At 32.3% G+C, this 15,467-nt stretch overlaps 1 protein-coding gene and 2 long non-coding RNA genes across 3 annotated transcripts; 1 reads left to right on the forward strand and 2 right to left on the reverse strand.

Moving 5' to 3' along the window:
• Window positions 1-1,472: 1,472 nt before the first annotated feature.
• LOC136062873 (uncharacterized) lies at window positions 1,473-2,280 on the reverse strand. The gene is made up of 3 exons (XR_010624612.1): window positions 2,210-2,280; window positions 2,025-2,063; window positions 1,473-1,782 (listed from the first exon to the last, which is right to left on the reverse strand). It is a non-coding gene; the product is annotated as an uncharacterized LOC136062873 (long non-coding RNA).
• Window positions 2,281-2,294: 14 nt separating this feature from the next.
• Window positions 2,295-7,573, reverse strand: LOC112019508 (kinesin-like protein KIN-10C; the record flags this gene model as incomplete). The annotated part of the gene is made up of 17 exons (XM_065762517.1): window positions 7,156-7,573; window positions 6,141-6,306; window positions 5,816-6,013; window positions 5,527-5,716; window positions 5,229-5,434; window positions 4,888-5,141; window positions 4,752-4,794; window positions 4,432-4,485; window positions 4,261-4,308; window positions 4,106-4,168; window positions 3,939-4,013; window positions 3,757-3,856; window positions 3,393-3,652; window positions 3,260-3,306; window positions 2,718-2,739; window positions 2,552-2,620; window positions 2,295-2,402 (listed from the first exon to the last, which is right to left on the reverse strand). Coding segments are annotated over exons 1-17 (2,091 nt in total), but the record flags the coding sequence as incomplete, so codon positions are not given.
• Window positions 7,574-12,291: 4,718 nt separating this feature from the next.
• Window positions 12,292-14,942, forward strand: LOC112019592 (uncharacterized). Its single transcript, XR_002883701.2, has 2 exons — window positions 12,292-12,556; window positions 14,665-14,942. It is a non-coding gene; the product is annotated as an uncharacterized LOC112019592 (long non-coding RNA).
• The last annotated feature ends 525 nt before the right edge of the window (window positions 14,943-15,467 follow it).

The following is a 15,467-nucleotide window of genomic DNA, read 5'->3' on the forward strand; positions in this document are numbered from 1 at the left end:
TTATAAAAAATTCTGAAAAACTAGGAGAACTAAACTTAAAATCATTAAATTTAATTAACAGTATATAAATCAATTTAAACCAAAACAACTAAAACAAAATAAAAAATAAAAATCAAAGATGCCTATATTGCTCCATACATAAAATAATTGATTCTAACACATTTTAATAGATCTTTTTCTTTTGACATTTAGTTATTCACAAAATTTTCACCCCATGAGCAATGAAGACCGTGTGTATACAATATTAGATATTGATGTCTCCTATTCAATTAAATGAATGTTGAATTCTTCTCACATATGTCAAGATTCTAACACATTATAAGTATATTCAACGTCACTGTGTAAAATTAGATATAATTTATTTAAATTAAAAAGTTCTATCTAGCATAAAGTGACTCTAAAGACTTCAGAAAAGGAAAATGAAATCTCCAAAACTCTCTTTTAAGACTTTACACGTTCAAAGTTTCTGGATTATAAATTTATGTCCAGCATAAAAGAGATTCTAAAAACTCTAAATAAGGAAAACGAAGTATCCAAAACTCTCTTTTTAAACTCTACAGGTTCAAAGTTTCTAGATTATGAATTTATATCCAACATAAAAGAGACTCCAAAGACTCTGGATAAAGAAAACGAAATCTCGAAAACTCTCTTTTAGGACTTTAGAGATTTAAAGTCTTTGGATTATAAATTTATAATTTTTTTAAACGTATTAAATTATATTTATCATATTTGAATAATCACGAACTCATAAATCAGAATCATTGTTTTGTTCCCATCAAAAAAAAAAAGAATCATTGTTTTGTATTTTAATCTTAATCACAATGGAATCTATTGATTTTTATGTGAATCAGCTTTTAAGACTTACGAGACTTCTCTATCATTTTTGAGCAATTCATATTTCAATCTCCTCCTAGATAAAAGCTTCAACTGATCCTTAAACAGATAACTTAATTGAGCTAGTCATACAAATGCAAACACGTCTTTTTTAACTTAAGGATTCGCGCAGCCTAAATCAACAAAGATCATAAAATGATGCAATCACAATCTGTCTCAACAGGTCTCAATGAAATGTTGCAATCACAATCTACCAATGCATATTTTAGATTCTTATATAGATTCTAGCCTAGGTAGCATCCTAAAAAAATCAATAGTAAGCCAGGCCTTCAAGGTAGAAACAGTATAATAAATATAATCCCACAGTCGGTCACCCACAACTGGAACAACAATCAATGCGAGACTTTCATTAAAATTTGTTTAAATCTCGATGTTAATCCACACATAAATAATGTAATTTTGGGTAAAAGAGAAAGTAAGAAAATTGATATCAGTTTTAAGTAGGTTAATAGCAAAAGGCCGAAAATGTGACAGACCATAATTGAAGAAGCACACCAATAATCTATATTGTAAGTTTTGAAAGTACAAATATCAATTTAGAAACGATCTCAAAAATACTTTCCTTGGCGAAAAAGTGAGGGAGGGGTGCTTTTTCAAAAGCACATTTAGAACTTTCCACTTTAAAAGACAACCTAAAACAGTGGTCTAGTTACTAATAAATTCTTTAATTTCTTATCTTTTAATTTACATAAAACTAATTTCAAACCCAAAGTAATCCAATATCACATTAAAAAGATCAAGTAAAAAAATGAAGGCAACTTCATATTGCCCCTAATCAAAATACAGGAAATCTACAGATTGAACATGAAAATACAGAAACCTTCAACATCTCTTATATATTGTCTAATTAAAAAGCTTCGCAGCCTCCATTTTCATCATTCCCTTTATCTGTAAAGAAAATGAAATACCCACAGTCAAAGGGGCAAGTGGCCAATATATATCTCAAGTTATAAATTTCACAATAGAAAATTGAATAAATGGATTTTTACATGCCATTATAGTTGATCATGTCACTCAATAGACCCAAAATAATTTCCAAAATCAACAGGACACCTCCAAAAGATATCAACAAGGGCATAATGTAGATTAAAGAATTTATTCCAAAGAAAAATGAAGGAGAAGCAAGCTACCTGTTTTGCTGAAAGTCCAACCTTTGTTAGATCATCAAGCTGTAAAACAAACATTCATTTAATTTTTTTTTTTTTTTATAACATTCATTTAAGTTAACAACCTTGTGTGCTTGGATCCACTATATGAATTAATTCATTGAAAAGGAGGGGAAAAAGAAACTCTCTTCATGCCACTATATACTTACACTCTTTAAGGGCTCAGGAGATTCTTCACGAAGTTTAACAATATAGGTAGCTCTCTTCTCTCCTATTCCCTAGACACCTCCAAAAGATATCAACAAGGGCATAATGTAGATTAAAGAATTTATTCCAAAGAAAAATGAAGGAGAAGCAAGCTACCTGTTTTGCTGAAAGTCCAACCTTTGTTAGATCATCAAGCTGTAAAACAAACATTCATTTAATTTTTTTTATTTTTTTTTATAACATTCATTTAAGTTAACAACCTTGTGTGCTTGGATCCACTATATGAATTAATTCATTGAAAAGGAGGGGAAAAAGAAACTCTCTTCATGCCACTATATACTTACACTCTTTAAGGGCTCAGGAGATTCTTCACGAAGTTTAACAATATAGGTAGCTCTCTTCTCTCCTATTCCCTGTTTCCCACCAAAAAAAAAAAAAAAAAAGTCGATCAAGTAATGATACGGTAGGAGGTAACCATATGAATATTCCAAAAGTGGAAAGTCTGTTCACCTTTAATCTTTTCAAATCTTCCCTGTTGAAAAAAGAGAATTGAAGAAAGCAAACAAAATACAAAGGTGAGCATCTTGAGTGGCAAAAATTCAAAAAAAGAAAAAGAAAAAAGAATTGCATAGATTAATTATTGTGAAATCACAATTCATGCATCTCATATTTAACAGACCTACCTATGAAATTATAAAGGTTTAAATCTATTCATCAACAGTTGTTGTCCCTTACAGTTGCTTGTGATGACTTTCAAATACACAATTAAATACTCCTCTTAAAATGCATGTCATTTTTCAGATTTGTAATATTTATCAAGTTATCTGTTGGAGTGCCAGTACATTATTTTACTAAGAAATAATTGTCAAGATTATTCCGCACCACAAAATATGAAACTGAAGGCCATAGATTAAAAAATGGCTTCATTAAGAAAGTTCAAACATTATGCATAATTCAAAAAAAATCACTTCCAATAAAAAAAAAAATGGATGTAAGCAGAACTACAAACAGTCACTAATAGGAAATAATTTGCATTAAATACAAAAACTTACTTGTCCGCTGTGTTTAGAAACCTAAGATATTCTTGAACAAGGGAATTCTGCAACAACAAAATAATCTATGGGAACTGAAATATGAAAGTCAAGTAAATATGAAGAGTGTATTGGAAAAATGATTAGATCTAACCTTCATTCCCGAACTGCGCATACTAAATGTTCCCCAAGGACTGTTGACATCTGCAACATCCCATCTATCATCAAGTGTCCTACTTTGTTCCATTATTGGTGTTTTTGGTTCCACAATTTCAGTAGACACTTGATCATATGATGAAGTTGAAGAACAGAGTAGTTTGAGGTTGTTTGATAATTCTCGTAGTCTTGAACTTATTGGTGGTGAAACACCTTCATTGGCCAAAAAATGTTGATTTTCCTTATCCATGCCATCACCTGTAATGTAATAGAACCCAAATAAAAATAAGGATTCTTAATATGGATTAACATTTCATGGCTAGCAAATCCACATTCAAAAAACACATTCACATGCTACCAACCTTCAGCAAAAGATAAGGCATTAGTGCTGCCATCGACATAGGAAGTATCTTGCTCATGATGATCCTCACCAGAAAGAGAAACCTCACTAGCCAGAAAATCCTAGAAAAACAAAAAAAAAAAAAAAAAATATTTATAGTCAGAATGTTTCTATGTATTCAATGTAAAATAATGTAAGGATCACCTTAATATTTTGTATAGTAACCTTATTTGGTATTGGAGTTTTCACTGCACTAGAAATTGGTAATGGGGAAGCTTCCTGTAAAAGAATTAAAATAGTTCTAGATATCAATAAATTAAAAAAGCATGTGGGGAGATTGTCTTGATATTACCAACTTAATTGCACATAACCTTTTGCAATGGAGAAGTAGATTCTATATCCTTCATGACAACTGCTAATGGATTTTCATTTTCCTACACAGAATATCAATTGACTTCATTCACATCTTTTGAATACTAAATTATACGAAAACAGGATATTAAATTAACAATAAAAGATAAAATTACCACTTTGAAAGCACTGTTACATTGGTATCATTTGAAATGCACTTTCCCTGGAAAAGAAAATGATTCCATAATTTGAATTGGGAAAAAAGAAAAGCAAACACACTAGTTAACAAGTTTAATCTTTCACAAAATTATAAATTCAAAAAAAAAAAGGTTCCAGGGAACCTTACCTCTTCCTCCTCCAATGGTTCAATGGTTGAAACAATGTCAGGTAAGGAACTTGCCTGCAACAAAGCCTATTAGACTTCTTTACAAAAATGAAAAACCATCTTTTATCTAGGTACCCAAGCCTCATAATTTTCCAAATCTCTTATAGTACAAGTGAGAAAGTATTATTTTCGTCCCCTAACAAACACCTATTAGGTACATTTCCTAGAAAGTGAATTAAGATAAGTTGCAGGTTTCTAATCTTTGTACAAAATATGATATAGCCAAAATCATGATTACTTGATATTTAGTACAAAGCAAAATAATGCAAAATATTGGATACCTTCTCAGATGTGGTCCGATGAATAGCTTCATCAAATAGTTTCCTTCAAATGAAAAAATAAACAAATGTTTCAATTGGGTATTTGTATACACTTATACATGTGCTTCAACAAATAGATTGAACTTTCTGTACATACCTTCCTTTCAGTGCAGAAGCCAAACAATTGACTTTATTTTCAGAAAGATGCACATGCACTTTTGAAGCTGTATGTTTCTTCACAGTAGTGGAAACACTTCCAGGTAGAAAATTCTTCTTATGTGAAGAAGGCACCATTGGTCTTGTTGAACTTTTGGCTCTCTTTGCGGAGTCCATTGTACCCCGATTGATACCTAGACAAGACCGAGATGCTAAACTTACCATGTACATAGAATCTTGGCAAAAGGATGGGTTCTGCACACACAAAAAATGAAGTACTTAAAAAAAGTTCAGAAAGCTATAAAGTAAACTACTTCATTAGGTGAAAATCAAAAGCATTACCAAGCAAGTGATCATTAAAATTCTGTTCAGCCCACCCAAAGAATCTTTTAACATGTGAGTAAGCTTGCTTTCCCGGTAAGGTACATGGCTCTCGTTGGCATTCAATGAATAAACAACATTATGTATGGCATAGATGGACCGATTAATTTTGGTACTTTCAACAAGATTAAGGCCATCAACACTCTTTCTTCTGGCATCCTCATACCCTGACAAAAGGCAGTAAAGCATCAACCAGGTTTGAAAATAATAAAAATTATAATTTCAACAAAGTGCTAAACTTGGGATGTCATTAGAAAACCTGCCAAGTCAACGAAATTCATCTTGCCTACTAGACAAATGTCACCATTTTTACTGGGAGACACAAGATGTACTATTAAACCCCTATGGTTCCTGCGAGGAAGTTCACTTGCTATTTTTTGAACTGATTTATGCGAACCACACATGCTGGCATGTAGTTTGTGAAATTCTGTAACAGATTTGATGGGAACCTGGAAAAATAAAAAAGAGGCATTGCAAATAGTGTTACATGAAACACATCACTACATTGTCATCTAATTAAATTAATAGGAAAACAGCTTATGACTTGCCTGAGAAAGTCCTTTATGTTGAATTTTGCCTTTATCTTCCAATATAGAAACTGTTGGCTGTTTTGGATCCAAAAGATCATACACATGCTCCTGATAAACCTCATAGAAAGATATAGTAACCAAATTCCCATTTTGCTCAGCCATAGAAAGAATTTCAGCTATGGCTAGTGTAGCCAAACCTGGTTTCTCATCAGAGCCCTTCAAAATTGAATAGTTCATAATAAGTCAAACATAAATCCTAGAAAAAAAAGACACACATATATATATTAATAAATGCCAGGGAAAACTTGGAGACATAAAAGAAACAAAATGATTAAAATTCGACCTGAATAACAAAAGTCTTTCCGCTCCCTCTTGCTCCACATGCGATAACAGTGGAGTTACATCCTTCAAAAACCCCAAAAATCAAGGGCTTTACCTCCCTTGAGAATATCAAATCATTGTCTTCGTTCTGCTCATAACAGTAATTGACTTCATAGGACTCTTTACGACTGCAAGAGAAGACAAGAAACTATACTTAAGTACCATAATCCTGTGGTTTTGTTACAACAAAAACCAAGAAAGAGAAAAAAGAAAAAAGAAATTGAATTTTTACGTTTGAAAGTACTGTTATTCAACTAAATCAACAAGTTATTACTTGTTTTATCAGGTACTCGAAGAAGAAACATTAGAGGAATGAAAATTCTTTATGTTTCTAAGACAATCACAAAAATTCATGAACACAATCCTTATCCTCCATTAGTTGCAAGAAACAAGGATATCATATCAGAAAACATAAAATGGTGCCTATATAACAGTGCTAATAAACTAATCCTAGTGCTTAAATTATAATCCAGAACTCAAAATTAATATCATATCTTTCTCAATTATAGTTCTGATAAACCAAATTGAGCCCATATAATTTAAGATTAATTTTATGGCACTTGGATAGCTTTAAATATTTAATTTTAATAAAAATCAGTCACTCAAAACCCTAACAAGAATTGAAGAAACAGAGTCATTCAAATAAATTTTCATTTCCCAGCAATCAAACAGATACTAAAAGTTAACTTATTCCTTACTCGATTTTCTGCTTTTTCTCAGCATCCAAACAAAGCTTATCAATCCAAAAGAAAATAAAATGGAGCCTATATAATCTAATATCAATTTTATGGCACTTGTATAGCTTTAAATATTTAATTATAATAAAAATCAGTCACTCAAAAGTCAAAACCCTAACAAGAATTGAAGAAACACAGCTAACTTATTCCTTACACGATTTTCTACTTTTCTCAGCATCCAAACAAAAGCTTAGTAGTGCAAAAGAAAATCAGAATAGATAGAGAGAGAGAGTGATTTACCTTCCGGAGTCTCCGAATGAAATAGTAACGCTATCTGAGATCTCTCCGTTTGGCTTGTTCACTGAGATCCACGGCGCCGTTGATGACTCGGAGTCCGCGAAGCCTCGGATCTTCGCTACGACTCGAACCTTACGGGTCGGGTTAAATGCCTTTGTGCGGTCGGGTTGGCCCGATGGAGTAGAAGCCATGGAACACAAAGCAAGAGTCTGAGTCTGAGTCCGAGTCTCAGAGTAGAGAGACAAAAAGAATGAAATTCGAAATTTCACAGAGAGAGAGAGAGTTGAGATTGAGAAAGAGAGGGAATTTGATTTTTTGGATTTGTTTTAATGATTTTTTTTTTTTAATTTATTTGTGTTTAAGAAGTAGCCGTTGGAGGAATTTTGGGGTTTCAAAATTTGGCTTATCTGGCGCTCCTTACCTATCGCGCTCCTTCTAGTTCTGAGTCTATCAAGACGAAGTAGGCTCGTTAATGGGCCAGCGGGGCTCTTCCTCAGCACGCTAACAGGCCTTTAAATGTTGCCTTTTGACCGTTCATGAATTGAAAGGATTTACTTTTTTCTTCTTTTTTTACTTTGTTTTGATGAAAACAGTGTATAAATATAATTTTTAGTATTTTTTTAGTATTTGATAGTGTCAGAAAAAATAAATTACAGAGAAACTACTTAGTCAATATAAAAAATTTGGTTTATTTTTAGAGATTGTTTTCCACTAATTTTTTTAGAGAACAACTTTATCTCACATAGGAAACTAAATAAGGGAAGTTAGGATATTATTTTTCATCTCATTTAAGGTTGTTATCAAATATAGAAAAATGAGATAGTTTTAGAGAAAACGTTTTTTTTTTTTAAATAACTCATTTTCTAGAAAATATCATCCCCGAAACAAACCGACCATAACTATTATTAACATAGTTGTAATAGGGAGCTTTATTTCAATGAAATTTCTATTTTTGAAGTTGTTAAGGCTCATTTTTGACAAAGCCCAGCAAGACAAAAGGCCCAACAACATGGGCAGACCAAAAGAAACAGCAAACAGAAGTCACGGCAGGAATGAATGGTTCACGGGTCCATGAGATAGGTCCAGAAGAAGCAAACGGGCTTGAATAATCCTGAAAAGAAAAAAATAAACAAACCCATGGAAAGTATGAAGAAAAGTAAAATTGGGCCACAGTAGGCCCAATACAATGTAAACAAAGAGAGTAAGAGGCTAATGGAGAACCCATCAGCCCCAAGGATGAAGTATAGAGTAATTGGGCCGAGGAAACTCAAGATGAGTTAGCAAAAGCCCATGGGTGAAATAGAATTAGAAAAAATAGGCCAAGGATGCCCACAAGAAAAAAAAAAAGGGACATCGGAGCCCATAAAAAGTAAAAGAAGAAGCCCAGTAAGTATACTAGGTTACTAAGAAGAAAACACATGGCAAGCCCAAAAGGGATCAGTAGGATCAAAATAAATAGCAGGAACAACAATCTGGTATGGCAAGAAATGCCAAGCCACAAAGCAAACACCCAAACGAGAGGGAGGCACAATGATCCAAGCAAGGCCAACCCCCCCCCCCCAAAGAAATGGACAAGTCATAAACGTTGGCCTATCAGAGATGCAACCCACACCAAAAAAAGCCAAAAGCGCACGACAGGATATGCGCACCCGTTCTCAGATCTCGGCAAATGTATGAAACAACAAGAAGGTAAAGCACGCGTACAACCTAGGCAACACCAGCCTGTACCTAGCCACCATGGGAAAAGGGTGAGGTCATGGGTGAGGGCATGGTCTGGTGGAGGAGAGAGGAGTGGAAACCCATTCTTGTGGTTCTTGCTCAGGCTTTTTCGGTGGGCACAATCCTGCTGGGATGACATGCCACCCAAAAGAGGTAAGGGTGTGTAAGAACCGCTGGGTGCATGCCATGAGAGACCGAGAGGAAGAGGATACACACTAGACGAAGTAGAAAATGAACTTTCATTATCTAAAAGCCACAGGTCAACGGTGGTAGTCAGAACCATTGACTCGGTAAGTGGTCAGCAAAAGGTTCTCATATCAAACAAGGGCCATTAAGGGGCTAGAACAGTAAAACCAGCCACGACAGGCTCTATATAAAAGACCTATGGTTGTGTACAAAAAGGGGGGGATAGAAAGAGGGGAGGGAAGTCAAAGAAACAAGAAAGAAAAGGAAAAGAAAAGGAGGGAGAAGAGAATTGAAAGAAAGAAAAAGAGAGGAAAGATAAACAAAAGAATAGAGAAGAAAGAAGAAAGAAAAAACAGAGTGCTTCTTATGGCAGGCATGCACCCAAATAGGTTAATCCCCTCTCTCCCTCAATAGTCTTGCTCTCTATTAGAAGCAAATGGTTTATACTCGGGTACACACCATTTAGAGCTAGCCTCTTAAAGCAATTAATTTCTCCTCTGAAAGCAATTAATTTCTCTTCTGAAATTACTTGCGTTGAGGGAGCAGTTTTCCCTTCCCTGGTTGGAGCCCTGTGGTAATACTTGTTGTGGCAAATCCATTCTTTTGATTCTACTAACCCCGTTTTACACCTCAGTTTAAGTTTTATTCTTTGAACGTGGGGCCTTTTAAGTCATTTTACACTTATTGTGGCAGAAATAGTGACTGTACTTTTTTTTATTATCCATATTGTATCTGGCTGCCATAACCTTTTAACAATGACTCTGTCTGCTGTGAGCTTATAAACAGGTTTTGGCAGACGTGGCATAGTTTGCGCACAAGTCGAGCCAAGGTGTGCTCCAATTGGACCGGTCCTGACTCCCTTATTCAGAAACAACTCGGGCCTAGTATGGCATGAAGCAACCCAATATCCCGATCCAGGCCCACCACCTTCCAGAAGTCCACAAAAAATGTAATTTTGTTATTAGGCCAACTTTCCACAATTGTGTTCATTCAACATACACATTTTGTATATGGAGTTGTAATGTGTCTTTATGTTAGAACTCATTTTCCTCTTCCTTGTGTGTGTGTTTGTTTATTAAAAAAAAATGGGGTAATTGTCCCACATTACTTAAGAAAGTGTATTATGTATAGTATAACTTACCACACCCTCCCTTAAAAGTTATCATAGCTTTTGAATAAAGTTGTGGTGTGTTTTTATGTTAGAATCTCTTTCCCTCTTCCTTGTGTATGTGTGTTTGTTTCTCAAAAAAAAATGTATATATATATATATATATTTTTTTTTTTTTCAAAGAATGTACACTATTTAGTACAAAAAAATATACACATTTTTCAATTTTTTTACACAATTTTGTACATTCAACGTAAACAAAATTTTCAAATAATGTACTCAATTGTTTATATTTAATGTACACATTTTTCAAAAAAATGTACACAATTAAGTACATTCAAAGTACACACCTTATAAATAATGTACACATATTTAACAGACACAGTATTTAAAAAAATAATAATAATAATTTTTCAAAAAATATACTCAATTAATTGTGTATATTCAACTTACACGTTTTTTAAAGAAGGTTCAAAATTCTATTCAGTTAATGTACACATTTTTTAACTCTGTTTATTTTTACATCACTGTTTGCCCTACATTGGAAGCTTATAAAAAAGTGGAATGGATATTTATAAAAGAATTGTACACGATGAAACATAGTGTGTTTTTCCGCAAGGGTTTTTTTTTTTTTTTTTAATAATTATTTTCTCCTATATAAAAAAGGTTTTTATTTTATTTTATTATTTATTTACAAAAAAAAAATGTATATATATATATATATATATTTTTTTTTTCAAAGAATGTACACTATTTAGTACAAAAAAATATACATATTTTTCAATTTTTTTACACAATTTTGTACATTCAACGTAAACAAAATTTTCAAATAATATACTCAATTGTTTATATTTAATGTACACATTTTTCAAAAAAATGTACACAATTAAGTACATTCAAAGTACACACCTTATAAATAATGTACACATATTTAACATACACAGTATTTAAAAAAAAAATACATAATTTTTCAAAAAATATACTCAATTAATTGTGTATATTCAACTTACACGGTTTTTAAAGAAGGTTCAAAATTCTATTCATTTAATGTACACATTTTTTAACTCTGTTTATTTTTACATCACTGTTTGCCCTACATTGGAAGCTTATAAAAATGTGGAATGGATATTTATAAAAGAATTGTACACGATGAAACATAGTGTGTATTTCCGCAAGGTTTTTTTTTTTTTTTTAATAAATAATTATTTTCTCCTATATAAAAAAGGTTTTTATTTTATTTTATTATTTATTTGAAGTTAGAATTTCCTCAAGTGTGTTTGAGAGTTTTTTTCTTAAGAAAAAATATTGGAGAAAGTTTGAGAGTTAGTATTATTCATGAAATAAAAGGTATTTTTTTTTAAATTTTATAAAAGAACTAATAGAAAAAATAATTATATATATACACGCAAATAAATTCAAAAAATTATCTAAAATTCAATTAAGAAATTAGTATATTCCTTCCAGAAGTGGATGGTATATTTAGTTGGTTATAGAATGAAATAGTATTCCCTTATGAAATTCCATTCATTTCCCCTAAACTCCTAATTATCCTTTAAATACACATTTAATTTCATTCATTTTTTGCCTTTAAATTCTTAATAGGATTATTTGACCTTAACAGATGCTGCATACATCATTCAAGAAAATGCTTAAATAAACAATATTGTGTAACTCAAAGTTATAATAATGTTCGACGTACAAGATATTTTACTAGTTTTTTTTTTTTTTTTTAAAGTCCAAAACTTTATTAGTTAAGTTAATTATAATTATTTTTCTTTAAAAAAAGTTAATTATAATTCATAAATGTTGTTGTCAGTAATAGAATATAAAGTTTAATTTTAACAACAATAAGGTAAATGACATTATTATTATTATTGTTTGAATTAAATTTTTTTTTTAAGTACGGAGTTGAAATTGAAATTTCAAAAATTGTAGGGTTACGTCAATGTAAATGATTTTATGATTGAAATTAATTTTATTTTTTTAGTGCAGATTTAAATTTGGAGTTTAAAAAGGGGTAGATTTGAAATGTAATATTGTAATTATAAAAAAATATAAATAAAAATGATTTAAAATGTAATTCTAAATAATAATAAAAATTTGAATATAAATATTAAAAAAAATTAAAAAAACTAAAACCTTATTTCAGTTATTTGTCAAAATTTCCACATAAACGAAAGGGAAAGGCAGGGCAAGCAATGGATCAGAAGGCAGAGAGCTACACGGTGAAGAAGATAATGTCACCCTGCGATGTTGAGGCGTTAAAGAAATGCTTGGACGAGAACAAGGGGGACTATGTGAAATGCCAATCTCAAATAGAGGCTTTCAAGTCTTCGTGTTCAATCAAGAAGCCAAACCCATCTCAGGAATCTGCATCACCGCTCAACTCTGGTGTGTTCTCTGACCTCTCACAATCAAAGCTCTTCACTTTCAATCATAATTCCCATCTGGGTATTTGTTTTTTTTTTTTTTTTTTATAGGATTTCTAGTTTTATACGTAATTTTTGCTGAGTATTTGGATTTGAAGTTTTGGGCAATCTTTTTTTTTTTTTTTTTTTGGTATGAGAATTCTTTTAGTTCTGAACTGGGTGTCACAAAAATTTGTGAAGGCCAAATTTTGCTGTCGGAATTGAAATTGAGTTAAAAGTTGTAAAATTGGTTGCTTTTGGATGTTGTTTATGTAGGAAAGAAAATGTTAACAGTTTAGCCTAGCTCTGGTACCACTTGCTGGCTCAGTAAATCTGGGTTTGTTACAAAGGATATAATTTGTATACCGTGAATTCCAATTGTGATGGTTATGTGGTGGAGCTATGAATTTGAGTTTGTGCATGACTTTTTGATTGAACATGCAATTATACCATGTGGATGTGCATGCATATTTTGTATATTGTGTTCTCACTTTTCTGAGCTCTGAAATTTAGTAGCTTCCAAACTAGGATCCTTTTGTATTGTACAATTCTTTAGCTTTCAGGTGTACATGATTGTATGTGCACATTAATTTCGAAACAATTGAGCGAACTGGTTAGTGGTGACAAAGATGACATTCGTGAAATTAGTGCAAAAAAATTAGTGATAGGAGGGATTCCAAATTCATGCATATAACAAAAAAGAACCGGCTTAGAGAAATGGGCTAATTCTTTCTGGGGTTTACAATTGTTTCAGTTTTAGTTCACTCAAGCTGTGCTTGTTATAGATAGTGGCATGGTGCTTATACTTGGTCACTTTGGTTTTACAGCTGAGTCATACTCATAGCATGCAAGAGAGAAGCCCATACCCTAGTCCCTAGTTAATTGTATTTAATATTTTAGGTGAAGGGAAAATTCTGGTGCATCTTGACTACAATTAGATTTGTTAAAGTGAAATGTGCTTCCTTGTCTTATGCAGACTTAAACACTAAATAAGAATAAAATTGTAATGACTTGGACAAGCTCAGTCCAATCGTGGGTCGTGGTATTGTTTTCCTATGCCAAATCAGTAGGACTTTATCAATTGCCACATATACCAATACCATTAAACATTTTTATAGAATTGAAAGAGCCAAGTAATTGATTCTTGAATGCTGTTATGTGTACTAAGATGAATAAAGATGTACTTATCATATTGTCATTTGATATATATCTAGGAGCTAACCAACCTCAGCCTGAATTTGGTGGGCAATGGCTTAATATATGGAATCCTCTAACTAGCACCTCCCACATGCCAACATATAAATAGATACAGAATAGCCTTCTTCTTCCAAAGCATGCATTAGTTTCGCCTTCATTTTACTTGCACCTGGTATTATCTTCATTTAATCACATTGTGCAAGTGTAGTTAATATTACTTTGGTCATATCTTTCAAAAAATCTATAGATATATGTAAGTGATCTCAATGAATCTCACAGAATCTAGAGAATATCTTTTGTGACAGTCATACCAAATCAGCCATGTAGTAAGCCAAAAAGTGAATGCCATGTAATTCAATTTTTTACTCCTTTGTCGGAGTTGGTCCCACCAACCTTCCACATGGTATTCCTTGTTGGCTTGTTACAGGTATGGTCCTTACTAGAGAAATTTTATCCTGGTTCGGAGATATCTGTATACCCAGTTGTCATTCACCCAGATTTCATGACATCTTCAAAATGAGGACTTGAGAAATTATCGCAGTATTCCTCTTTCGGAGTTTCTCCTGCTCTTTGTATAAATGGAAAATTACAAATTTTAGTTCTATGGATTCACCTATAATTCTATCTAATATTTTAGTTGCTTCAAGTTTTCTTTCTGTTTTTGCTTAAATTTTCCAAATTTTTTTTCCATAACATTCATCATCAAGGCACCATCCAAAAAAATCTCTCTTGATTTCCAAGTGTCAAACATCTTATGCAAGATGCATACTGCAATTGAATGAAAACTTCGGTTACCATCTTGGTTGTTTAAGTTTATTTAATAATGACTTCTCTAGTTTTATAGAAAGAATTTAGACTGAAATTCTGATTGCTTGATTTGTTAAATTGAAGCAGGTTTAAGGACATAGCCTTCTGTTTTCCAGAAGTTGGAGTTGGAGAGAACTGCTGGAAAAAAAGGAGAATGCCAAGAATGAAAAAAATGGTCTCTATCCAGTGCCTAGACAATGCCAATTTCAATTGGAAGCCTTGAGGTCCTTTGATTCTCTTAGGAAAAACATAACCTGCTTTCGCTTGGTAGCATATTTAGACAGTGACACTTTTGTTTTAAGAGCTATGTTGTTGCAACATTGGTTTTGGTTGATGTTATTCAATGAATGTGCATTGTGAGGAAACTCAGAGCTGTTTCAAATAATTGCCTTGAAATTGAGCCACCACTGTAGTTCCTGAAAAACCATGTGTTTGGTTTTCAAAATATTCTGAAGAGTTTTTCTTGGGGTCAAAATAGTATTGTTTTGTTGATGTTAAGCACTGTGTGTATTCTATATTTTCAGTTGGCCAAAAAAATACACTTTATGAGAGATTTTAGTTCTTGAAGTTTCAATTTGTCTTGGGGTCAAAATAGAAGTGATTGATTTTTGTTTATACCAATCTTAAAGTAATCGCATTTAGTCTCTATGTTGTGATGACGTGTCAGTTTCTAGTTTGGTCACGCCATCCAAGGAACTAAAAGTGATTACTTTAAACTATAGGAACTAAAAGCAATTACATTAAACTATAGGAACCAAATCGCTCTTGCTAAACTTTGGGAACCAATGGTGTCTTTAAACCTGTTCAGTACTTCAGTTTTACTTTCCTTTCACGTTTCCCTTCTTTCTTTTGTTTGTTTGAGTTCTTAAAAATTGTGCGTGTTCTACATT

Source organism: Quercus suber, unplaced genomic scaffold (assembly GCF_002906115.3).
Source record: "Quercus suber isolate HL8 unplaced genomic scaffold, Cork oak 2.0 scaffold_461, whole genome shotgun sequence".
NCBI classification, from domain to species: Eukaryota; Viridiplantae; Streptophyta; class Magnoliopsida; order Fagales; family Fagaceae; genus Quercus; species Quercus suber.